The 22028-nt window shown below is 42.5% G+C and overlaps 1 protein-coding gene across 1 annotated transcript in view; it reads left to right on the top strand.

Annotated features, from left to right (window-relative positions):
* The window catches only part of LOC135216172 (uncharacterized), a 72993-nt gene extending 69251 nt beyond the window's left edge, over nucleotides 1-3742 (top strand). The window contains exon 3 of the mRNA XM_064251300.1: nucleotides 2764-3742. Coding sequence (XP_064107370.1) covers nucleotides 2764-3215 — 452 coding nt within the window. The 3' untranslated portion in view covers nucleotides 3216-3742. The remainder of the gene's footprint in view (nucleotides 1-2763) is intronic.
* Nucleotides 3743-22028: the final 18286 nt, after the last annotated feature.

The following is a 22028-nucleotide window of genomic DNA, read 5'->3' as shown; positions in this document are numbered from 1 at the left end:
AAAGGACCAATATTATCAACAATCCCTCACCCACACAAAAAATACAATACAGCAAAACTAGTTTTAAAATTTCCTAATCTATTCAACCTAACAAAATAGTAGTAATCAAATATTCATTCAAATTTACACATTACTATTATACTACAGTAGTACCTCGAGATACGAAAGGCTCTACTTACGAAAAACTCGAGATACGAAAGCCAATGCGAAAAATTTTACTGCTCTACATACGAAAAGTTTTCAAGATACGAAAGGTTGTTGCTGTAAAGTCCCGAGATTCGCCCGGACCACTGAGAACAATTTTAAAACTCCCGCGCCGCAACTGAGTAAAACTCGCCACCATCCTCCCGCTCTCTTGCCATTGGTTCCTGATGCATGAGTTACCCCATAGGTAAGGTCCTGCTCTCCTATTGGTCAGCAATTTACCCCTTGTGTTTTAAGTATTCTATTGGTAAAAGGATGCTGTAAATTAAAAACTTATTCACGCAATACATTTAATAAAAAAAACCAAAAAAAAAAACACATTAGGTAAAGATAGAATAAAGAAATAGAAATGAATGGTTATTATACTGTTTGGTAGTTTCATAGTTAGAGAGATAATGAAAATTTATGGCTTACTGTGTACTAGGAAAAGTGATTGCTTGTCGATCGTTCGATACTCGTAAGTGCTGGATGTAAACAGACGTTTGGAAGCGTTTTTTTTTGTTTGTTTATTTATAGTTAATGGTTACTTAATAATTATTTGAAATGAGTACATGCAATACATTTAATAAAAAAATTGTGAATTAGATATCATATATAAAATAAACCAGACTGCCAACAAATACGTATTTTTTAGAATTCTTCTGTTTTAATTAAATTATTAAAGTTACGTATATACGTATGTATCATTATAGCTGGTCAGTAACTCGGTATCTCCATAAGGTAAGATAGAATAAGAATAGAAATGAATGGTTATTATCTGTTTGGTAGTTTCATTAGTTGAAGAGAGATACTAATGACAATTTATGGCTTACTGTGTGCTAGGAAAATGATTGCTTGGCGCTCGTTCGATACTTGTAAGACGGGTAAGAGCTGAATGTAAACAATCGATTGGAAGGTTTGTTTTTTGTTTGTTTGTGTATTATAGTTAATGATTAATTAATAATTATTTGAAATGAGTACATACTGATTATTTATACATTTTATTGGCATATTCTAAGCTTTTAGCTCTTAGATTTATATGGTCAGAATCATAGACTAGGCTACAGTAGCAACCGCTAACATAGGCTAGGCTTATTGCTAAGGACAATATGCTAAAGTCCTAATAAAATGGGTTGAACATTATAAGCAGTTGAATATTACTCAGTATGTACAGTATTTTGCCTTTTTGGAGTCATATTTTCTTCCGTTGGATCGGCTTGTAACCCTAGAACATGTGTTTTAGGCCTGGAAATAAAATTTACTGGGGAGTTTTTGGAGGGCTTGGAACGGATTAGCCATTTTACATGTAAAATGTATTCCAAGATACGAAAAACTCATGATACGAAGGCCGCCTCGGAACGGATTAATTTCGTATCTCGAGGTACACTGTACCACAGTGCCCCTGTATGTTCAGACAGTTTCCAGTGATGCGTTAATCCAAGCCAAACACAGAGCTTTTCCTGCATGAGGTACTTACCCAACTGTAACTATCATAAGTTAATTTAAACTGTTGGACAGGAAATAAAAAAATGCTAGGTATGTATAGTCATCCCCCTACATACGAAAGTCCCTACGTACGAAAAAAACCCAGGTTACGAAGGCAAAGACAAAGATTTTTTGCTTCTGTGTATGAAAATAATTAATTCAGGTTGCAAAAGGGGGTATGTACTGTAAAGTCCGAGATTTGCCCGGGCCGCCGAGAACAATTTTAAAACTCGCGCACCGCCAACTCAGTAGACTCACCACAGTCCTCCCGTTCTCCCATTAGTTCCATGATGTTAGTCACCACCGCAGATCCTGCTCTCCTATTGGTCAGCATCTGTCCCATCATGCCTCTATTCAAAGGCGTTCCTTGACCATTTCGTTGCGGCAGCGTTATCGTAAACACCCAGATTTCGTTCATTCACACAGATTTCGTTTGTTACCGTAAATTAGTGTTAGTGATTTTTCTCGTGTTGTACTGTAAGTTACTTTATCGTGTTGTGAATGAACTTAATTACTTACGTTATTAGCCATGGGTCCCAAGAATGTTGCTGAAGTTCACGGAAAGAAGAGGATGCTTTCTATGGAGACGAAGATGGAGATAATCAAGAAGAAGTGTTCATGTTTTCTGCCATTTGTCCTCCTCCTCTGTCGTCACTTTCGAACATCGCCTCTCTCGAAAGGTAAGATTCCACATTTTACATGTACGTACATTATTTCTTGTACCCTGTACACTAATACACTTTATTTACAGGTACAGTACAGTCACGGTTAGGATAGGTATTGAATGGTCCAAATTGTTGTATTTCATTGTTTATTGGTCAATTTAGCTTTATTATAAAATTTTCTGTGGTGTTTTTGTAGGGCTTGGAACGAATTAGGCAATTTACATGTAAAACGTAGTTCTAGATACGAAAAAATCAGGTTACGAAGGCCGCTTTGGAACAGATTAATTTCGTAACCTGAGGCACTACTGTAGTATGAATACGGCCAAAGAATATAAGTATTTCAACATTTAGGAGTTGAGATATTCAACTTGTATGCTTATAAAAGTATTTGTCCCTAAAGGTATGTCTTACATTTTTTTTTAAATTTCAGATGGAGATGTTAAGAATGTGAATTCAGAAAGTATGGTCAGTGAAATGTTAATGCCAGAGACATCTACAAATACAAGTGTGAGAATGGATGGATTTCAGACAAACCAACAACCTGCTGCCCCAGAGGCACCTCAGAATTGTGATTTAACAACCTATTATGAAAAACCATCATCAGACATGAACCCAAATATTGGCCCTTCTAGAAGAACCAGGAAACAAAAGATGGATCAGTTATGTGATCAAGATATTCTTCTAGCACAGATGCAGATGCAGCAAGCCCAACTTTCCATTGAAAATTTACGTTTAGAACGAAAAACTTTACAAGAACGATACCAACAGCAACGAGAAGCTCATGAGTGGCAAAGAGCACAGCATGAAGCTAATCTTAATCTAGCAATGTTACAAATCAAGTTCTGGGAAAAGAAAACTGGTTATGGCGATATGGAAACTTGAGCTTAAGTATATCATAGCATTATAATTCAAATGCATCATAGCCAATATTAATTTTATAGATTATACTGTCGGTGATCTTTCGTACGACAGCAGTTGCAGTTTGCTGTATTATTCTTTAGGATAATTACAACACTGCATTTTTATATCTTGATTTGCAGTGTGTGGTAAGTGTTTGTACTTTATAGCCATGATTAATGAACTAATCAGGATTGTCTTCAGGTTTAGCTTTACATGTGATAAGTTCTATATCCTTAGCAAGTACTCTAAGCTGTCTAGCTTGGAGAGACAGGTGAGAATTCAGGCACATAATTGAACCTTTGATCATTCCTGACATATTTTCTAAAGATGGGTTAAACATGGCTTACAATGACTATTATGTTGTAACTAACCAGATTAGTTTTTTTACAGATCAAATTTTATCTTCATGACTGAAGCTTGTTGGTTAGATGGGATTGCTAATTGTTCCAATGAAAATACAAACCATTCACTTTTATGTATGAGTATTATTCAGTGAAGCTGGAATTTAATGCTGATAACTTGGTAACAAAAGTAGTTAACTGGTGGGTGTGAATGTGGAGTACCCCCTAACTCACTGCCCTGCTAGCACTTTTTTGTTGGCTGCAGTCAAGTGTGGACATCTTGCATTACCATTTGGCTGATCTGGAACTTCCTCTTTGTATGAGTTATATTCTTTCTTATCAGTAAATGGAGAAAAAACCTGTTCACACACCATTGTTGTGATGAGTGAGTTTGTGTCAGTGCTTTATGTCTGTTATGTCAATAGATCCACACCATTACAGTAGCTCACTAAGATAACAGATTAAAGCATCCGAGCCAACCCCGCTATAAAAGAAGCTCTGATACAGTGGTATCTCATTTGTCGAACATTCCGTTTTTCGAACTAAATTTTTGAGAAAATTTTGTATTGTAATTTTTGAGAAAATTTTGTGTTGTAATTTTCTAAAAAAAATCTATCGTTTGTTGAACAATACTCGTACTTCAAACTGATTAATTATCGTGTTTATTTTTTTTATTTGATGGCCTACTGCATCCTGCAAGAAAAACTGTATTAATGTTTTTTCCTTTACAATGTACAGTGGTTCCCCTGTATTTGTTTGGGGATGCGTACCAGACACCCCTGTTTTTTTTTTAATAGTTTTTTCACAAAGTGCATTCTATGAAATTGATAAAAAAAAAACCAGGAATTTGTGGATATTTCTCATAGAAAAATACTGCGAATAGGGGAATTTTCTGTGAATAATGCAGGGAAACATTCCAGAGAGAAATCCACGAATGTGCGAGTCCGCGAATCCGGAGAACGTGAATATGGGGGTCCACTGTATAGTTTTAATGGTAACAATGTTCAACAAAATAAATAATAGAATAAACCATTTCAATATAAAATTTAGCTCAAAAATCATATGTCATCAAGGTGACGTCACGCGCTGCTGACTTGAGACTGAAGACTGAACAAGGTAGCTTTGATATTGAGGAGAGAAGGAGAAGAAAGAGTTAAGGGGGCTGGCTGGCTAATGCCCATTTTTTAAGGACATGACTGACATTCAAACCACTTAATAAGGTGACCTAGGACATCTCCAAACCACACATGATTTTCGCCTCTGACCTTCGGTTTTGTGACGCCAGTGCGATTTATCCCGAAAATAACCATTTTTCAAATTCTATCTCCTCCCTTGCTATGTAATATTAAGACCTGGGATTACTACCATATATAACCTGATGTAGACTATTCAATCCCAAATGAAGAGCTTTTCTAAAAGTAATTTTTTTTGTTAGATATGAATTTTTTTCTTTATGGTAGAATATAAGCCCTAAAGATTAGGAAAAAATGTATGACAAAAAAATGAAACAAAATTTGGAAAAAGGGGCTTCATTTGATTGTTCTATAATGTCTTTCTAAATTATATACCAAATTTTAATGCTGTAGCTTTGAAACTAAGGTAGAAGATAAAATTTGAAGGTCAATAAGTATAGTTTGAGATACGGGCGTTCAAAGTTTTTCTTTGTATTTTTTTTTTTTTACATAAACATTGTTAATAAAGCATGATTACTTTGAATTTCATATTCCCTTTTGGGTATTAATAAATCAAAACTATGTTATTTATCACAATTTAATCATAAATGAAGATCCCTTTGCTCAGGCGAGACTGGGCACTCTTCCTTACGCAACACTCTCTCTCTCTCTCTCTCAATCTCTCTCTCTCTCTCTCTCTCTGTGCTAATATCACCGAATTATGATCTTCTGAACTCTTATTAGAGTCAGTTTTCTTCTTCTGTATGTTAGAGAGATGTTTTGCTTGTCTTTTCCTCTTTGGCATGATGAAATTCTTGCTGAAACAAAGATAAACAAGACATAAAAGCAAGTGAATGGCAGAGGTGAAACTCAAACATGTACTCTTTTTACTAAGACAATGTTAATAAATCATGATTATTATGAATTTGATATTCCTTTTTGGGTATTAATAAACCAAAACTGTTATTTATCATAAATGAAGATCCCTATGCTCAAAGATTGTAGCCTGGGTCACTGTGTGTCAGGCAAGATGGGGCGCTCCTTCCTACGCAGCACTCTCTCTCTCTCTTCTCTCTCTCTCTCTCTCTCTCTCTCTCTCTCTCTCTCTCTCTCTCTCTCTCTCTCTCTCTCTCTCTCTCTCCCCGTTAATATCGCTGATCTTTCTTATGATCTACTGGACTCATATTAGAGCAAATTTTCTTCTGTATGTTAGCAAGATGTTTTGCTTGTCTTTTCCTCTTTGGCATGATGAAATTCTTGCTGAAACAAAGAAAAATGGACATAATAGCAAGCGAATATCAGAGGTGAAACTCAAACATGTACTCTCTCTATCTTATGTTTCTGTTGCACTGAAGGCCATATAAGCATACCTTCCCATCTTGTGACTCTTGGAATCTCTACAGATGCCATTGCTCACATTTTGTTTGATAATGATTATAAAAATTTATGATAACAGAAGAAGTACTGCATTTTCTTGTACAGATCAATGTTTTTGGCTTATGAATAGAGTTACTTTTACTAATTACCTTGTAACTATGAAAGTGAGAGGAATTTTGACGAAATATTTTGTGTACACATTTTCCATTGCCATATGACGCTCCATGAATTTTATCATGGCTTCACATTTTTCACCCTATACCACCGTATATGGGGCTACCGACCAGCCCATTGAAAGTATTACGTATTGTGTATGTATATCAAAGCAATAACAATTCACATAAATAAGAGAATTTCACAATAAATTTAACCTAATGGTAAAATATGAAAACAATCAAATGTAATACAGTAATAATAAAAATATAAAAAAAAAAAGTCTTGTTTGAGCCAGTGTTCGGTGCACAGAGTGAGACGGTATAGTTTAATGATATCCATATTAAACAAAATAATAATTGAAAGAATAAAGCTTTTCACAGTAAAATTTAGGCTAAAAAATGAGCAAAATCATATGTCATTTACACTAAGATGCCACAACAACTTGAGACAGAGGAAGGGAGCATTTATATTTTTGAGGAATAATGAATGAATGATTTTAAGTTATCAGGCATCATGATATTGTTGAGGAGAGAAGAAGGGACAGTAAATCTTTACTATGTATATGTAAAAACAGTACCAATTCACATAAAAAAAAAAAATTTTATTTCACAAATTTAACTTAATGATAAAGCATGAAAAGAATAAAATGCAAAACAGTAATAAAAAGAAAAAAGAGAAGTCTTACTTGACCCAGTGTTCGGTGTGCTGAGTGAGATGACAGAGAGGAGAGGAGAGGAGAGGGAAGGGATGTGGGTGGGTTATTGGGTGGGAGATTGGGTCTGCTTCCCACTGACTTACCAGGTGGGCTGGGGTAATTATTCACCCATTTCTTTCACATACACTCGATTTGCCCAAATCACTTCTTTTTTTTTTACTGTAAAAATACTTATTGCTTTTTGTGATTTTTTTTAGCACTGTAAAAGTAACTCTGCTCCAAAATAAACACACTGGGGCTGTGTTCAGCTTCTGCGTGCTTTCAATTGTTTGTTTAAATAACTTCCTTGTGAAAAGTTATTTAATCTCTCTTTTTCTTACTTGCTTTCTTTACTTATTACTAGTTTGCAAATCTTCATGTTTATTTTAAATTCTGCCATTTGCCAACAGTAAGTTGATGTATTGTGGCATAATTAATGTTTCATGCACTTAAGACTGAAATGTAAACATATCAATAGTCATTCTCTCTCTCTCTCTCTCTCTCTCTCTCTCTCTCTCAATCTCTCTCTCTCTCTGACACACACTATCAATTACTTTAGTTTTCCTTGTAAAATGTGAATAAAATTGATTTGTTCCGACACGGCATACAAACCTTTGGTCCTTTTACAATAGGAAGGAATACTAGCGGCAGCTGGATAGGTCGTAAGCTTTCGAACAAGGGGTTCGGTAGTTAACTGCTTGTCCGACAGGCGCGCGGCGCGCGACTGGGAGGTAAACAAACCACTTTTGCTTTCGGCCTCACAGCGAGTGGACGTGTGTGTTCGACGCTCTCTGCCCGCTTCTCGTCGTTTGCTTTCTTGAGTATTTGGTTGTGTTTGTGTATGAAAGAGTTCATTGTAAGTACAATCATTCTCTCTTTTCATATTAATTCAACTGAAATTGATAATGATGGAATCTCCTCGCCTCGCTACCCCACGGAGACTATGCCCGGGTACCGAAGGGCGTAAATGCGGGAAGTTCCGCTCTTTCCCGGAGATAGACCCTCATATTTTGTGTGCTCGGTGTCGGGGGCGCGAATGCACCCGAGCCGAGCCTTGTGATGTTTGTAATGATTGGTCGGAGGCGCAGTGGACTTTGTATGAGGGCAGGAAGAAGCGAAGGCCTGCAAAGGAGTCGTCGGAAAGCTCTCCCGCGACTCCTTTGGTGACGGACACTTCGTCTTCTTTCCTGCCGCCCGCTCAACTTCCATGTCTCGCGCCTTCCCCTTCGGGGGGGGTGTCTAGGTCCTTCTCTTCTCCTGACTTGTCGAGTGTGGAGGAGGGCGCTAGATACCCTGACGTCCAGTTGTACTCTGGGTCCTCTATCCGTTCGTCGTCGCGCGAGCGGGTAGAGGATCCCCCTAATCACCCGACTTTTGCCTCCTCAGGTGCGGTTGCCGCGAAGGATGACCTCGGACAGGTGTGGGCATCGTTGGGGTTGCAGGGCGTGTCGAGTGTCCAGGGGGCTGCTCTACCATCTCGCTGGCGCCGTGGCGGTCACATGCAACGGTCACGACCACCACCACGACCCTTACAACACCCGGCTACGCTTCACCTCCTCACCTGGTGTACACCCGACGCGGTCTCTGTGACACCCACTACATCGGTGCAGGGGCCAGTCGCCGTAACTCGGGGGAGTGTGATGCCGCCACCTGGGTTTGCCCTGCTGCCGCGACCGGACTTCGTGTGCCCGAAGAGCTAGCCCCTGGACCTCCCACCGGTACCTAGGATGTCTGTGCCGCTGGTCCGCCCATCTGGACCGCCTACACAGTCTGCCGTACCTGCCGTGACCACTGCTGCCGTTCCTGTACCTGCTCCTGCTGTCTCTTCTGCCGTTCCTGTGATGCCTGCACCTGCTGATGTTGTTCCTGTTCCTGGCGCCGCTGCTCCGATGCTGATCTGTTCGGACAGGTGCGTCCGGGCCCTGTTGCTTCGGCAACAGCAGCCCCGGCTCCGTCCTGGATGACAGATCTGACGTCGGTCCTGAGAAGGTTGACGAAGAAGAAGAAGAAGAGGAGGAAGGTGTCGTCGTCGTCTTCATCGTCTTCTCGTCGTCGTCGTCGTCTGCCGCCTCTTCCCCTTCTTCTTCTAAGGCTCCCCCGCCGAAGAAGAAGAAGGTCGCCTCCCCCCCCCCCTAAGAAGTCTCCTTCGGGAACTTCTAAGGGCCCCCCGTCTCGCTCTGGTGAGACGGGGGTGGTTCTTCCGCTGGTCACCCTGCTCGCCTTCGGGGGCAGGACCCGTCTCTTCTTCCGCAAGGAAGAAGACTACGGGACCAGAGGAGTGGCCGGCTAACACCGGCACTTCCTCACCTGCTGTCAGTGTTCGGCCACAGCAGCAGGGTGCCCGTCTCGGCCGCTGCGTTCGAGAGAGGTACCGAGTGTACGGTCGCCTACCAGCGGCCGTGCAGCCAGGAACCAGACCTCTGAGTCCGCTCAGCGTCAGGTTCACGGCACGGAGCGGAAGACTGGTGACAGCCGCGCACGCGACTCTCACCAGACCAGCTCTCGCTCTTCGCGGCGAGCAGCTGGCTACCCGGGCGGACGTGACGGTCCATGACCGGCCACGGGCTGAGGCTGGGAAGAGGTCCCCCCGTTCGCCGCCACCAGCCACGGCTGGTACAGCGAACTGACGCACCGTGAGGATACGCAACCGATCTCACCGTGACAGTGGAGCTCGCCGGTCGCCTGACCGTCACTCTCACAGAGAGCGATCGGGTACGGCGACCAGCACCAGCTCCTCTGACACACGAGACCGGGGCCGCTGTTCTCGGTCCAGCCGTTCTCCACAGCGAGACGGCTCGACTAGGTCCTGCAGCTCGATCGCCACCGCGGGTTTTTGGCGATCGCCTGCAGTCTTCCAAGCCCGCTGGTTCTGCCAGCGCACGCGAGGATGGGAGCGTCAGGTCTTCCTCTCCCATACCTTCAACCTCCTCGGGTTACACCGGGAGGGGCGAGGTATTGAGGAGGTGGATCGTGAGGGGTGCGCCCTTCAGGATCCCCATCCACGTCGTTCGTACGTACCAGGCTCGGTTCTCGGACCAGCCAGGTCGTACGCACAGGTGGTTGGAGGAGACCGAGAGGGGTCTGTCGCTGCTCCTCTCCTTGAGGGAGGAGGGTCTCGGGAGGTGCTCCTGTTTGAGGGACTGGACGGTCCGACTCCGCAGGACGCAGTCACTCCTGAGATCCAGAAGGAACTTTGCCGAGGTTATTGCGCTGATTCGTCAGCACAACACGCCTCGCGGAAGGATCGCCGCTCCCACCATCCGAGCCCACGTCCCGGCTCGAGTCGTTCTGGGCCCGTAAGAGGGAACCCAGACCGACGTGGGCTTGCCGCGTTCTGAGCTTGCGGACTCAGTGCTGGACCAGGTTGAATCGCTTGTCTCCGACAAGACGGTTTCGCTCAAGTCTGGCAGGTCGAGCAAGCTGCTTCCACCTCCTCTGCTGCGACAGCGGCGTTTTTACGTGCCATCTGAAGACCCGATGCCGCCCAAACAGGTGAACCCGGAGTTAGCCAGGCTAACTCCGGGTGTGTCTCTGCAGCAAGCTCCTGTCCGAGAACCTGTGGTTCTCGCAGCAAGAGGCACTCGTGGCCTGGAATCTACCGCCATGGCAGCTTTCCAGGCCGTCTCCTGGCTAGATCTGTGGTCCCTCACAGTATCTAAGTCGCAGCCAACTCCGGGGGGCAATTTGCTCCCGAAGATGACTCGGCCTCAGGAGACTTTGCCAGTCTGGGGGAAGAGCCATCTCCTTCCTTGCCCACCAGACGTGAACCTGTGGGCCAACCTGGTTCTCCGACGAAGGACGCTGTCCTTACTCGGGTTTTCCATGTCGGCTGGCGTGAAGCGGCGTTGGGACTTCGCAACGGACCTTTACGGAGTTCCACGTCTCTCTTCCCAGGAGAGTTATGGTGGACGCTGCGGTGGACAGACGGCGCACTGACGTACAGTGACCGGCTGTTCACCAGGCGGTCTCGAAGGCTTCTGGGCAGCCTCGGACTGCGGCCAAGTCTAAGAGCTCGGCTAGCGCTTCCTCGGTGGTCTAAGACGGTAGCTGCGTCGAAGCCCCGGGGAATGACTCTGTCTTCTTCGACTTCTGGCTAAGGGGAGCCGTAACCAGCCCTCCTCCCAGCCCTCCTCCTCCCGTGGAGGCTCTGGGAAGAAGTCGAAGAAAGGGGGAAACGCTAGGGACGGCGTTCCCCCTCACCTGCTGCCGGAAGTGGGGGGGTGCCTGGCCAGCCATTGGGCAACTTGGCAGCGCTACGGCGCCGAGACCTGGATTGTAGATGTCCTTCGGGAGGGATATCTATTACCATTCGAATCTCGGCCACCCTCACCTCCAACCCGGTCCAACAGCAGTCGTACGTTCCAGGGTCATCGAAGGACGTAGCACTGAGACAGGAGATCAAGACCATGCTGAGCAAGAGAGCTGTAGAAATCGTCACGGATCAGTCACCGGGCTTTTACAGTCGACTCTTCTGGTGGAAAATCTACGGGAGGTGGCGCCCGGTGATAGATCTCTCTCCCCTGAACCGGTTTTGTCGCCAGACCCGGTTCACGATGGAGACGGCACGCTCAGTGCTCGACTCCATCAGGGGAGAACATTTCATGCTTTCAGTGGACTTGAAGGATGCGTATTTCCAAATACCCATTCATCAGTCCTCCAGAAAGTACCTCCGCTTCATCCTCGACGGGACGGTGTACCAGTTCAGGGCACTTTGCTTCGGTCTCTCAACCGCCCCACAGGTGTTCACACGCGAGTGTTCACTCTGGTGTCTTGCTTGGGCCCATTCGCACGGGATACGTCTGATGAGGTATCTCGACGATTTGGTTAGTCCGGCGAGCTCCCGCTCGCTAGTTGCTACAGGACAGGGATCGACTGCTCGAGTTCTGTCGCGATCTGGGGATCGTTGTGAACTTCGAAAAGTCCGATCTCGAGCCCAAGCAGAGGATGAAGTACCTGGGTATGCTGATCGACACGGTAGCAGGGCGAGTCTTCCCCGCAGACTCGCGGATCAGCAGATTCAGGGAGGCAGCCAACCAAGTTCCTGTCTCGGCAGGAACAGGCAGCTCAGCGATGGCAAGCGTGATCGGACACCTGTCGTCACTCGAGAATTAGTCCCTCACGGGCGTCTTCACCTGCGGTCTCTTCAGTGGAGACTAAAGGAGAGTTGGTCACAGGCGACGGATCCCCCAAGCTTTCCAGTGTCACTGACACAGGAGGTGAGGCAGGACCTAGCCTGGTGGCTGGACGACAGGAACCTCTTTAAAGGAGTGCCCCCTGCGCACTCCCCCCCCGGCCCCGGACAATGCAGCTGTTCTCAGACGCATCGACCGAGGGATGGGGCGCACACCTGGAGGAGTTGCTGACTTCAGGAGTGTGGGACGAGAACGACAAGCACCTTCACATCAATGTACTGGAACTCAAGGCAGCGTTCCTCGCTCTCCAAGAGTTCCAGGACCGCTTGATGGGACACTCAGTGGTGTGATGTGCGACAACACCACGGTGGTGGCTTACGTCAACAAACAGGGGGGACTAGTGTCTCTCCCGTTGTACCAGTTGACTCGAGGCAGGTGCACGAGTGGGCCGAGGCACACTCAATAGAGCTGTCGGCACGCTACATTCCAGGGAAGAGGAATGTAGTAGCAGACACGCTCAGCCGTCGGGATCAGGTGATAGGGACCGAATGGTCTCTACACCAGGACGTGGCGGGAAAGGCTCTTCGACCTGTGGGGGCGACCAGTCGTGGATCTGTTCGCCACCCAGCACAACAGGAAGCTCCAGGTGTTCTTCTCGGCCGGCCGGACCCATGGGCAGCTGAGCAGAGGACGCTCTTCAACACCCGTGGGACAACCTCTTCGCCTATGCCTTTCCCCCGTTCAGCCTGATTCGCAAGGTGATCAGTCGAGCACTGGTCACCCCCGAATCTCAGGATGATCCTGGTGGCTCCCAAATGGCCACAGGCCATTTGGTATCCGGACTGCTGGCTCTTCTCGCAGGAGAACCGAGAGAGATTCCCCCTTGGCACAACCTTCTCGCCCAGCCACACGTCGAGCTGCGGTACCACCGAGCAGTCCAGTCTCTACGTCTCACGCTGGCTGTTATCCACCATCTCTTGCGAACGAGAGGCTTTTCTCGTAGCGCAGCAACAGAGATGGCTGGAAACGTCCGTCAGTCCTCTGCAGCTGCTTGTACCAGGGGAAGTGGGCCGTCTTCTGTGGTTGGTGTCGTAGACGGGGTCTATCTCCTCTCAGAGCCACTCTTCAGCAGGTAGCGGATTTCCTCGTTTTTCTTCGCCGAGAGAAAGCTCCTCTCAGTCCCCACAGTCAAAGGATACAGAGCCGCCTTGGCGCTCGTCCTGAAACTGAGGTGGGGATTGGACATCTCGAACTCGTTCGAGATCTCCTTGCTTATGAGGAGCTTCGAAAGTCTTGCCCACCCAGGGAACTCAGGCCCCCTGCGTGGGGATGTGACTCTCGTCCTTAGGAGTCTGACTCGAACGCCGTTCGAGCCACTCCGAGAGTCGTCAGACAGGGATCTGACCCTCAAGACCCTCTTCTTGCTGGCCCTGGCATCGGCAAAGAGAGTAGGGGAACTTCATGGTCTTTCCTATGATGTACGACACTCCAGGGGATGGGGATCTGTGACGCTCGATTTCGTCCCGAACTTCGTTGCGAAGACTCAGAAACCGTCGATCCCTGACGACAGGTTCGAGTCATTCACGATTCCCTCCCTATTGGACTTCACCGATATGATGCGGATGAGATGCTGCTTTGTCCTGTGAGGGTGCTACGGCGCTATCTGAAGAGAACTCGACACCTCAGGCCTGAGTGTCGACGCCTCTTCGTTAGCACCGGGGTCACCAAGAAAGAAGTATCCAAGAACACTCTTTCATTCTGGCTGCGTGAGGTCATCAGGAGGGCGTATGAGGCTGATGGTAGTGACGACATCCGTACGTCCCGTCCGAGAGCTCACGAAGTCAGAAGTATTGGCCTCTTCGTTGGCGTTTCGTAAGAACTTCTCCGTGGCGCAGGTCCTGAAGGCAGGGGTCTGGTCTAACCAGACTACCTTGACCGTCCTTCTACTTCGGGATATTGCCCACAGGTCCTTGGATCCTTTTCCTTGGGCCCTGGTGCTGCTCAACAAGTTGTGTAGCTAACCCAGAAGAGTACTAGAAGAGAAAAAAGACCCAGAAGAGAAACAGATAAGGAGGAAAAGAATAAAAGACAGAATCCGAAAGAAAAAAAAAAAGAGAAAAAAAACCCAGAAGGAAAAAGAAGAGAAAGAACTCTTACCCCCCCCCCCCCCCCCCCCCCCCCCCTCCCCCCCCGCAGAGGGGCTGAACAGCATCGTCCTGGTGTGACTGTGTGGATGGATGTGTGAGTGAGTGAGTGACTGGCTCTCTCTCTTCCCATCTTTTCCTCCTCCTCTACCTGTGGGCAGAGGGCCACGGTCGTCACTACGCTGGATGAGGACGAGATGCAGGTGAGCTATATGACAGAGCCCCATCCTATCCCTTTCACTAGGGATAGGAGCAGAATATCCACCACTTCCTTCTACAAGGGGGGGAAGTGGATGCCTACAAGAGTCAAACCCATGACTTTATATTTGCTCCTGTACAGGAACAAGTTCTTACATTGCTGGTACGAAGAGATACGCATGCCTCTCTCTTAGTACTCGGTCCAGAGGTCTGACCATTGATCCTGCGGTGCACACCCCGATCAATCGGACAGAGGCTTGGATCCCTCCCTCACTCTTACGACCAGGGAGGCTTCCAAGGTTGGGCGAACACCAGTCTGTTCACAAAAGACTCAGATTCCTCCCACCAAGAAGTGAGTCTTCCTATTGTAAAAGGACCGAAGGTTTGGTATGCCGTGTCGGAACAAATGACAATTTGTCTAAAAATTGCATTTTTCCTAACTATACAAACCTGAGGTCCTTTTACACATAGCCCCACCTCATGCCACCCCTCACTCTGCAGTTTTTGCTTGGGCCAAAAGCAAAAGTGATTTGTTTACCTCCCAGTCGCGCGCGCGCAGCCTGTCGGACAAGCAGTTAACTACCGAACCCCTTGTTCGAAAGCTTACGACCTATCCAGCTGCCGCTAGTACCTTCCTATTGTAAAGGACCTCAGGTTTGTATAGTTAGGAAAAATGCAATTTTAGACAAATTGTCATTTTTATCAATCTTTGCTTACTGTGACCATTTCAGTGTTCTCAAAGGGTTTCTGTTTCTCCTCCCTCCATCCCAGCCAGCTACACACCATTTTCACCAGAAAGTTCATAAATCATAGACAGAAAATTTTTTTAAAGAAAATTTTACTAAATGTAACATAACATACTGTTTTATTACTTTACACTCTTAATTTAACTTTTTGAACATATTAAGAATAGAAAAAAAATTGAAAAGTGGGGACTTTTTGTGTTGGCTGGAACATTAAAAATAGAAAAAAAATTGTAAAGTGGAGACTTTTTGTGTGATTCTGGATTGGCTTTGGAAAAATTATGATTCCCTATATTCATTATGAGGATATTTGTTTTGTTTTTCAAACAAATTTTATTTTGACCAGCCTTCTGGAACAGATTAAGTTCGAAGTCTGAGGTAATAGTACTGTAATTTGTTCATTGTTATATATCCGTTGAATGCGCGATTTTGCTATGAATTCCAGGTTATTATTTAATCTGCTTTACCCCTTCAAACTTACTGTAAATGCTTATAAATGCCTATTTTAACAGTTCACAGCATAATTTGATAGTTCTAAACAAAAATATACTATTAATTATCATTCTAAAACAATTAAAAACTATTTGAAACAGAAATACACCCCAAACCATCACAAAACCCCAAGACTCATCTTTTAGAAACTAATTGATACCCATTTTGTATGTAAGCATAGTACTTTTCTTCCATAGTACTGTTTCATTTTCTTTTTTGCAATAAAGCTTATGTCATACTATGTATAGTGGTACTCAGCTCACAAACAGTCCTGTTCATGAACAAATCAGGTTACGAACCATATGTTAAAAAAATGTTTGTTCCAGTTCATAAACCGTGCTTCAAGCCACAAACACATGAACCATCCCCGAAAGGTTCACTAGAAGCATTTTAACGCTTTTTTAAAAAATTTTTTTTTCTTACTGAAGGAATAGTATATTGAAAAGGGAATATTGTATTATTTGTTGTGTGAACGCATATAACCAGAAACAGCTGATTTTCTATGAACCGAATCTGATAACAACAAGCGGTTTTGCTTTGGCATTTCAACTATCGTACGATAGTAAAAAATTACTGTACGTAGTTATGTTACAATGACATTAAGTAGAATAGGACTGGTGTATTTTTACATTACTATATCCTTAATTGTCTGGACAAAAGATCGGCAAGGCCATATAGTACTGCTAAATTTAAGCTGCAAGTTGTAGCTGAAGCTGAAGAAAGAATGTTCATCTGCTAATGATTATTATTGTGCTTTGCCAACAAGGATGAAACTACTGCAAATTTCGGTATATGTAGTATCATCAAACTTGACTAAATAAATTTGGAGAAACGTGTTTTAATCAAACTATTTGGCATGAAAGAACACATTTTACTGTTTCCCTCCGATAAAAGATAAATATGTAAAGCTCCGTGGTATTCTGATGAAATCAAGTGAAAATATCTGAATGCAATCTGTATATTTTTTTATGCATAACATGCCCTCAGCGCCATCTGCTAACAAAAAAAAACTAAATATCTTTCACAATGATACGTATACGAGTGATATTTTGACTTTAAAACACTTTGTATAATGTAAAAAAACCTTGTCCAATATCAATATAGTACCTACAGATTCATTTACGCTAACTTTAAACAAGAAAATCGCTCCAATTTGAGTTCAGTACAGCAAAATAAACTTACCTTGCAATTGCCCACAGCTGATTTTCAAACCAAAACATTGATTGCTGTTTGTATTTTATAATACATAGTAATATGAGAATACATACTACAATATTACTGGATGCAGTGAAGTAAATTATAACTGGCAGAAAACCATAAAAAAAATGGAAAAATACAGTGTTTCTGAGGTTTGAACGAATTATATTTGTTTTTACATTATTTTAAATGGGAAAAGTTGATTCAGGTTACAAATTTTTCGAGTCACGATCAGCGTCCTCAAACAAATTAAGTTCATGAACCGAGGTACCACTGTATTTATATAAACAAACAATATGGTACCTGTAAAGTAAGATACGTATAGTTTTATTAATATAAATTATAAACTGCAAGAAATTAAAAGCTTTAGCATAAAATTTAGAGTTGAGAGCAATGTAAATTAATGCGTAAAGAAATATATAACAATAAATTTTACCTATTTAGTAGAATAAATAAACCTTGCTATATACACTCATGATTTTATCATGTATCTCATGTGCTAACCTCTGTAACTCCATATCTTTATCCCATCTTCTAGTTAAAGAAGATAAAAATGTAAGAGAATGATGAAAGTATTGTTAGTAGCATTACAACTGAAAGAGAAACAGATGTTTTGCTAAGAGAAACCAAATCTCATTTCAATCATCGTACGATAGTTAACAATTTCTTTAGTTATTTTACAAATAATGTTAAGATACAACTGATATTTTTCTGTTATACCATATTTTCTATGGAGATGAGATTGTCTAGGAAATATACTATGCTGTACTACTAATTTTAAGCTGCAAGCTGTAGCTGAAGCTGAGAAAAAAATGTTCAAGCTACTTAATAACTAAATTATTTTGCATCGGTAACATGGATTAAACTTCCGTAAACTTCGATATGCCACCAAAGTCGACTATAAATGAAATTGGAGAGAAAAGTATTTTTATCAAAACTAATGAGCATGAAAGAACACATTATACTGTTTTTTTTTTCACTCCGATAAAAGGTTAATACGTAAAGCTCATATGATGAAATGAAGAGAAAATAGTGAACAAAATCTCTTGATTTTTTTTACACAGAAAACATGCCCCAGACCATCTACTAATAAAAAAAATAATTTAGTTCACAACGAGACCTATCTAAGTCATATTTTGGCTTAAAAACACTGTGTAACAGACTTGTCTTATAATATAGAGTATATAGAGAGAGATTCACTTACATTAACTACCCCCATATTTACGGGGGATGTGTACTAGACCCCAATGAATTGTTGAAACCCCTATAAAAATGCTTTAAAACTGCCTATTTTGTTAGTTAAAACTCAAGAAAAACCCACTAAAAATGTTGATACCTTTTTTTAATAGTTTTATCGCAAAAAATACATTTTGTGATGAAATTGATAAAAAAAACACTGGAATTTGTGGACATTCTCATAGTAAAATACCGCAAATAGGCAAATTTTCCATGAACAATGGGTGTATTATATGTTCCATAGAGAAATCCGCGAGTACGTGAGTGCGAATAAGGGGGGAGGGGTTGGTGTTCACTGAAATATGAGTATATACAACATTACCAATTACCCTATGCACCTAAACTAAAAATTATTATACCACATATTTAATTGTTCAAACACCAAATACCTTAAACTATAATCCTAAAAAACTTAAATATCACAACAAAATCATCTTACAACATTAATCTACATTTAAAGTACATATATGGCTGACAGCTACGTGTGAAAACTAATCAAGTTACCAATATATCCAGGAACAGCCATTTTCTCTCATACAGTTTTAGTTTCATATTTTTATGATCATAAAAATATATTGCGGATTTCAACTTGTGGCGGGTGGTTGTGGAACGCAATCCCTGTGAATAAGGAGGGTCGACTGTATACATATTAGCATTTGTATGCTATTCTTTACTAAACAGATAAGAAGCATTTTTACTGAATTTTGGTATGCATATACCAATTAGAAATTTATAAACACTTTTTATTGTATTTGGTATATCCACAATTAGAAATTTATAAAACACTTTTATTGTATTTTGTATATCCAAATTAGAAATTTAATAAATATTTCACCCAAACCTCCATGGGTGAATGCAGAGCTTATTTAAGATATGGTATAACAGAATTATCTGGTTTGCCTTTTGAAAACTTATGAAATCATTGTGTTATCCAAAATATGTAATCTAATGAAGCTATTTATGTATTTGTTGGAGCTGGGTAAATATGTAATGCACTGATCTTTACTGACATACACAATTATGTTAATCACAGGTGTAAGATGTGTTATACATAAAAATTTGGCGTAAAATAGATACACAATGCACAAAAACATTTGGGGTAAAATAATGGTTAAAACATAAGAGAAAGTGTGCAAAAAAGACTTTAATACAGTTGCTATTGAGTGATTCTGACTCACAATACTAGTAGTATTAATGACAGCACATACATGCTGTCATACATATGCAAGGATGCATGAGTGGGTAGTTCAACATGCTGTTGAACTTTCTGAGAAGTACATTCCAGGCATGAGAAATGTAGTGGCAAATCAGCTCAACTGTTGTGATCACTTAGTGTGGGAAGTGTTCCCAGCACCCTCGTGTAATAGGAGTGTAATTCAAAATTTGTGAACACCAGTGAGTGACTTGTTTTTTGCATGTTTAAACATTGGGCTTCCAGTGTTATGCTCCCCTGTACCAGATCCTTAGACAGTGGTAAAAGATGCTTGCCAGCACAAGTATGCCAATACCTTTTTGCCGTTTAGCCTGATCTACTGGGTGATCAGTGGAGCTTAAGGTGATCCTCATGGCATCTCATTGGCTCCATGCCAAGTGGTTTCCCGGATCTACTGACCCTCTTGGTCGAGGCACTGAGAAATTCTCATTGGATCCACTTTCCTTTGTCTTTTGCATGTGCAGAGGTATTATCAGGCAGTACAGGCTCTCAAAGTGCTTGTGGATGCTTTGCAGCAGATCCTGAGAGAGAGAAGCCTTGTATGGCTAGACTGCATAAATGGCAAGATACCTCCAATGGTCCTTGTTCAATATTTACCAAAGAAAGTGGGCCATCCTCTGTGATTGATGTTATAGAGGTGATGTTTTGGGTTGGAGCCTCCGTTTAGCAGATTAAAAACAAAAATACCTTGTCTACTGTTTTTGAAACAAACTCCTCTCAGCCTTGGCCTAAAACAGGCTATCACTCGGCCTTGAGGTCTTCAGACTGAAGGGTATTGGGATTTCTCTACATGGGTCAAGTTGTCCATACTCATAACAAGCTTTGAGCTATCTTGTTCTCCTCAGGAATTTTATCCATCTGAGTGGGATGCATCTCTAGACTAATTTGAGTGCCATATGGGCCTTAGGGAAAGGCATCAGACAGGAGCTTTCACATAGGACTATCTTTGTGCCAAAGTCAGCCTCGGTGTAAATGTATTTGCAAGTTACTAGGCATGTAGCTAGTTCGACATTCAGTGTGGGGATCTCTCTCATTCTCGTTCATCCTTGAGTTTGTGGTGAAAATTCAGAATCTGTTAGTCTCAGACAAGAGATATGAGTGTCTCAATTCCTCCCTCTAGTACTTTGTTGGTAGTAACCCCTCTGTGCCAGGTGCAAGTCGTAAGGTACTACCTAAGGAGTAACTGATTTTTTAGGCTAGAGTATCTGCAACTTTTTGTTTGTACTACTAAGCATGAGAAGGTGATGTTCAGGCTACATGAAGTGATCAAACAAGTATACAACTCCTCCAGTGAAGGTGATAGCGCTTTAGTTCAGTCAAGGGTGTAGAAAATCAAGGTCGTGACATTTTGGAAGAACTTATATGTTTCATAGGTCATAGCAATAGGGGTCTGGAAATGTTAGACTACCTGTTACCTTATTCTTCCTAAGGAACGTGCCTACAAGTTGCTGGACTCCTTTTTCCTTCGGACCTGTGGTGGCTGCTCAACAGGTTTTTTAGCAGAATAGTATTTTGCTTGGGGGTACTAGGTGAGCATAAGTCTACAGATGAGTAGTTTAGTGACAGGATTTATTTCCATCTTTCCTGTTCCTCCCTCTACAGGGTAGTAGCTAATCTGAGTAGTACTTGCAGGATCTGACCTAGGTGCAGGTATGCTACATAATCAAGCACCCAGTCTTATTGCTTTGGCTTGCCCAGATTGAGCTACCTTCCAACTCATGTCAACCCTTGTAACGCCACATTTGGTTCTTGGAGACTTTTCCTATTAAAGTGAGATTCCAGACATAACTTGCACAGGGCAAGTTTCCTATCATTTTGCCATCCTTTTGTTAGACAGAATAGGAGTTTCAGGAGTAAACACTCATGTGCTTACAATTGTGACCAGGGAATAGGCATTTTCAGGTTCCTTTCTATTTAACAATCAGTTGAGAGAGACAACCTTGCATGTAAGGAGTGAATCTTTTACCTAAAAGGCAATGGTCTGTATTTCAGGATGGACAGTTAAGTTGTTTAAATCTCTTTTTGTAGGTATAGAAATGAAAGCATTCTATCATATTTCCTACCATTACCCACCAGTTGACTACTGCATTACCAGGTTTCAGCAAGTGATTTCAGTGCATGTTGAGGAATACACCTACCTAAAAGGCTGTAGTGTGTACGTATATCTAGGAAAAATGCAAATTCCTTTACAATTTGTTTAGTTAGCCTTGTAGGAAAAGTAATTGTTTCTGTGGTATCTCAGCTATTGCTGAAGGTTAACAATTTTTATTTGATTTTCTGACCCCTGCAATGAATTTAAAAAACATTTAATAGACAATACCTAGATCATTAATTTGAGTTTATATAATATTAATTCTTAATATATTGGTATGCTTTAGGCTACTAGTATTTGAAAGACTGGTGTGCCAAATTTGTGAAATGTCATCATTAGGGAGCCTTGCTTTATTTCTGTGATGTTTTACTCTGGTCCACTTAAAAAGTGGCAGATTGTCCTTTTTTTTATGCTTCTGAGTGTTGGTTTATTATTTTTGTGATAATTTTGGTATTTTACAAATGCGGTTATTGAATAACACAATTTCTGTAGTGTTGTATACTGTACAGGTATACCCCATGTAATGTCTACATTACATTCTGTGAAACTGGAACTTAATAGGATTTTAAGTTGTCAGAATATTACCATAGTGTAGGCTGTTCCACTGT

The sequence above is a fragment of the Macrobrachium nipponense genome, chromosome 6, assembly GCF_015104395.2.
Source record: "Macrobrachium nipponense isolate FS-2020 chromosome 6, ASM1510439v2, whole genome shotgun sequence".
Lineage (NCBI taxonomy): Eukaryota > Metazoa > Arthropoda > Malacostraca > Decapoda > Palaemonidae > Macrobrachium > Macrobrachium nipponense.
This window is presented reverse-complemented; position numbering and strand designations above follow the sequence as displayed.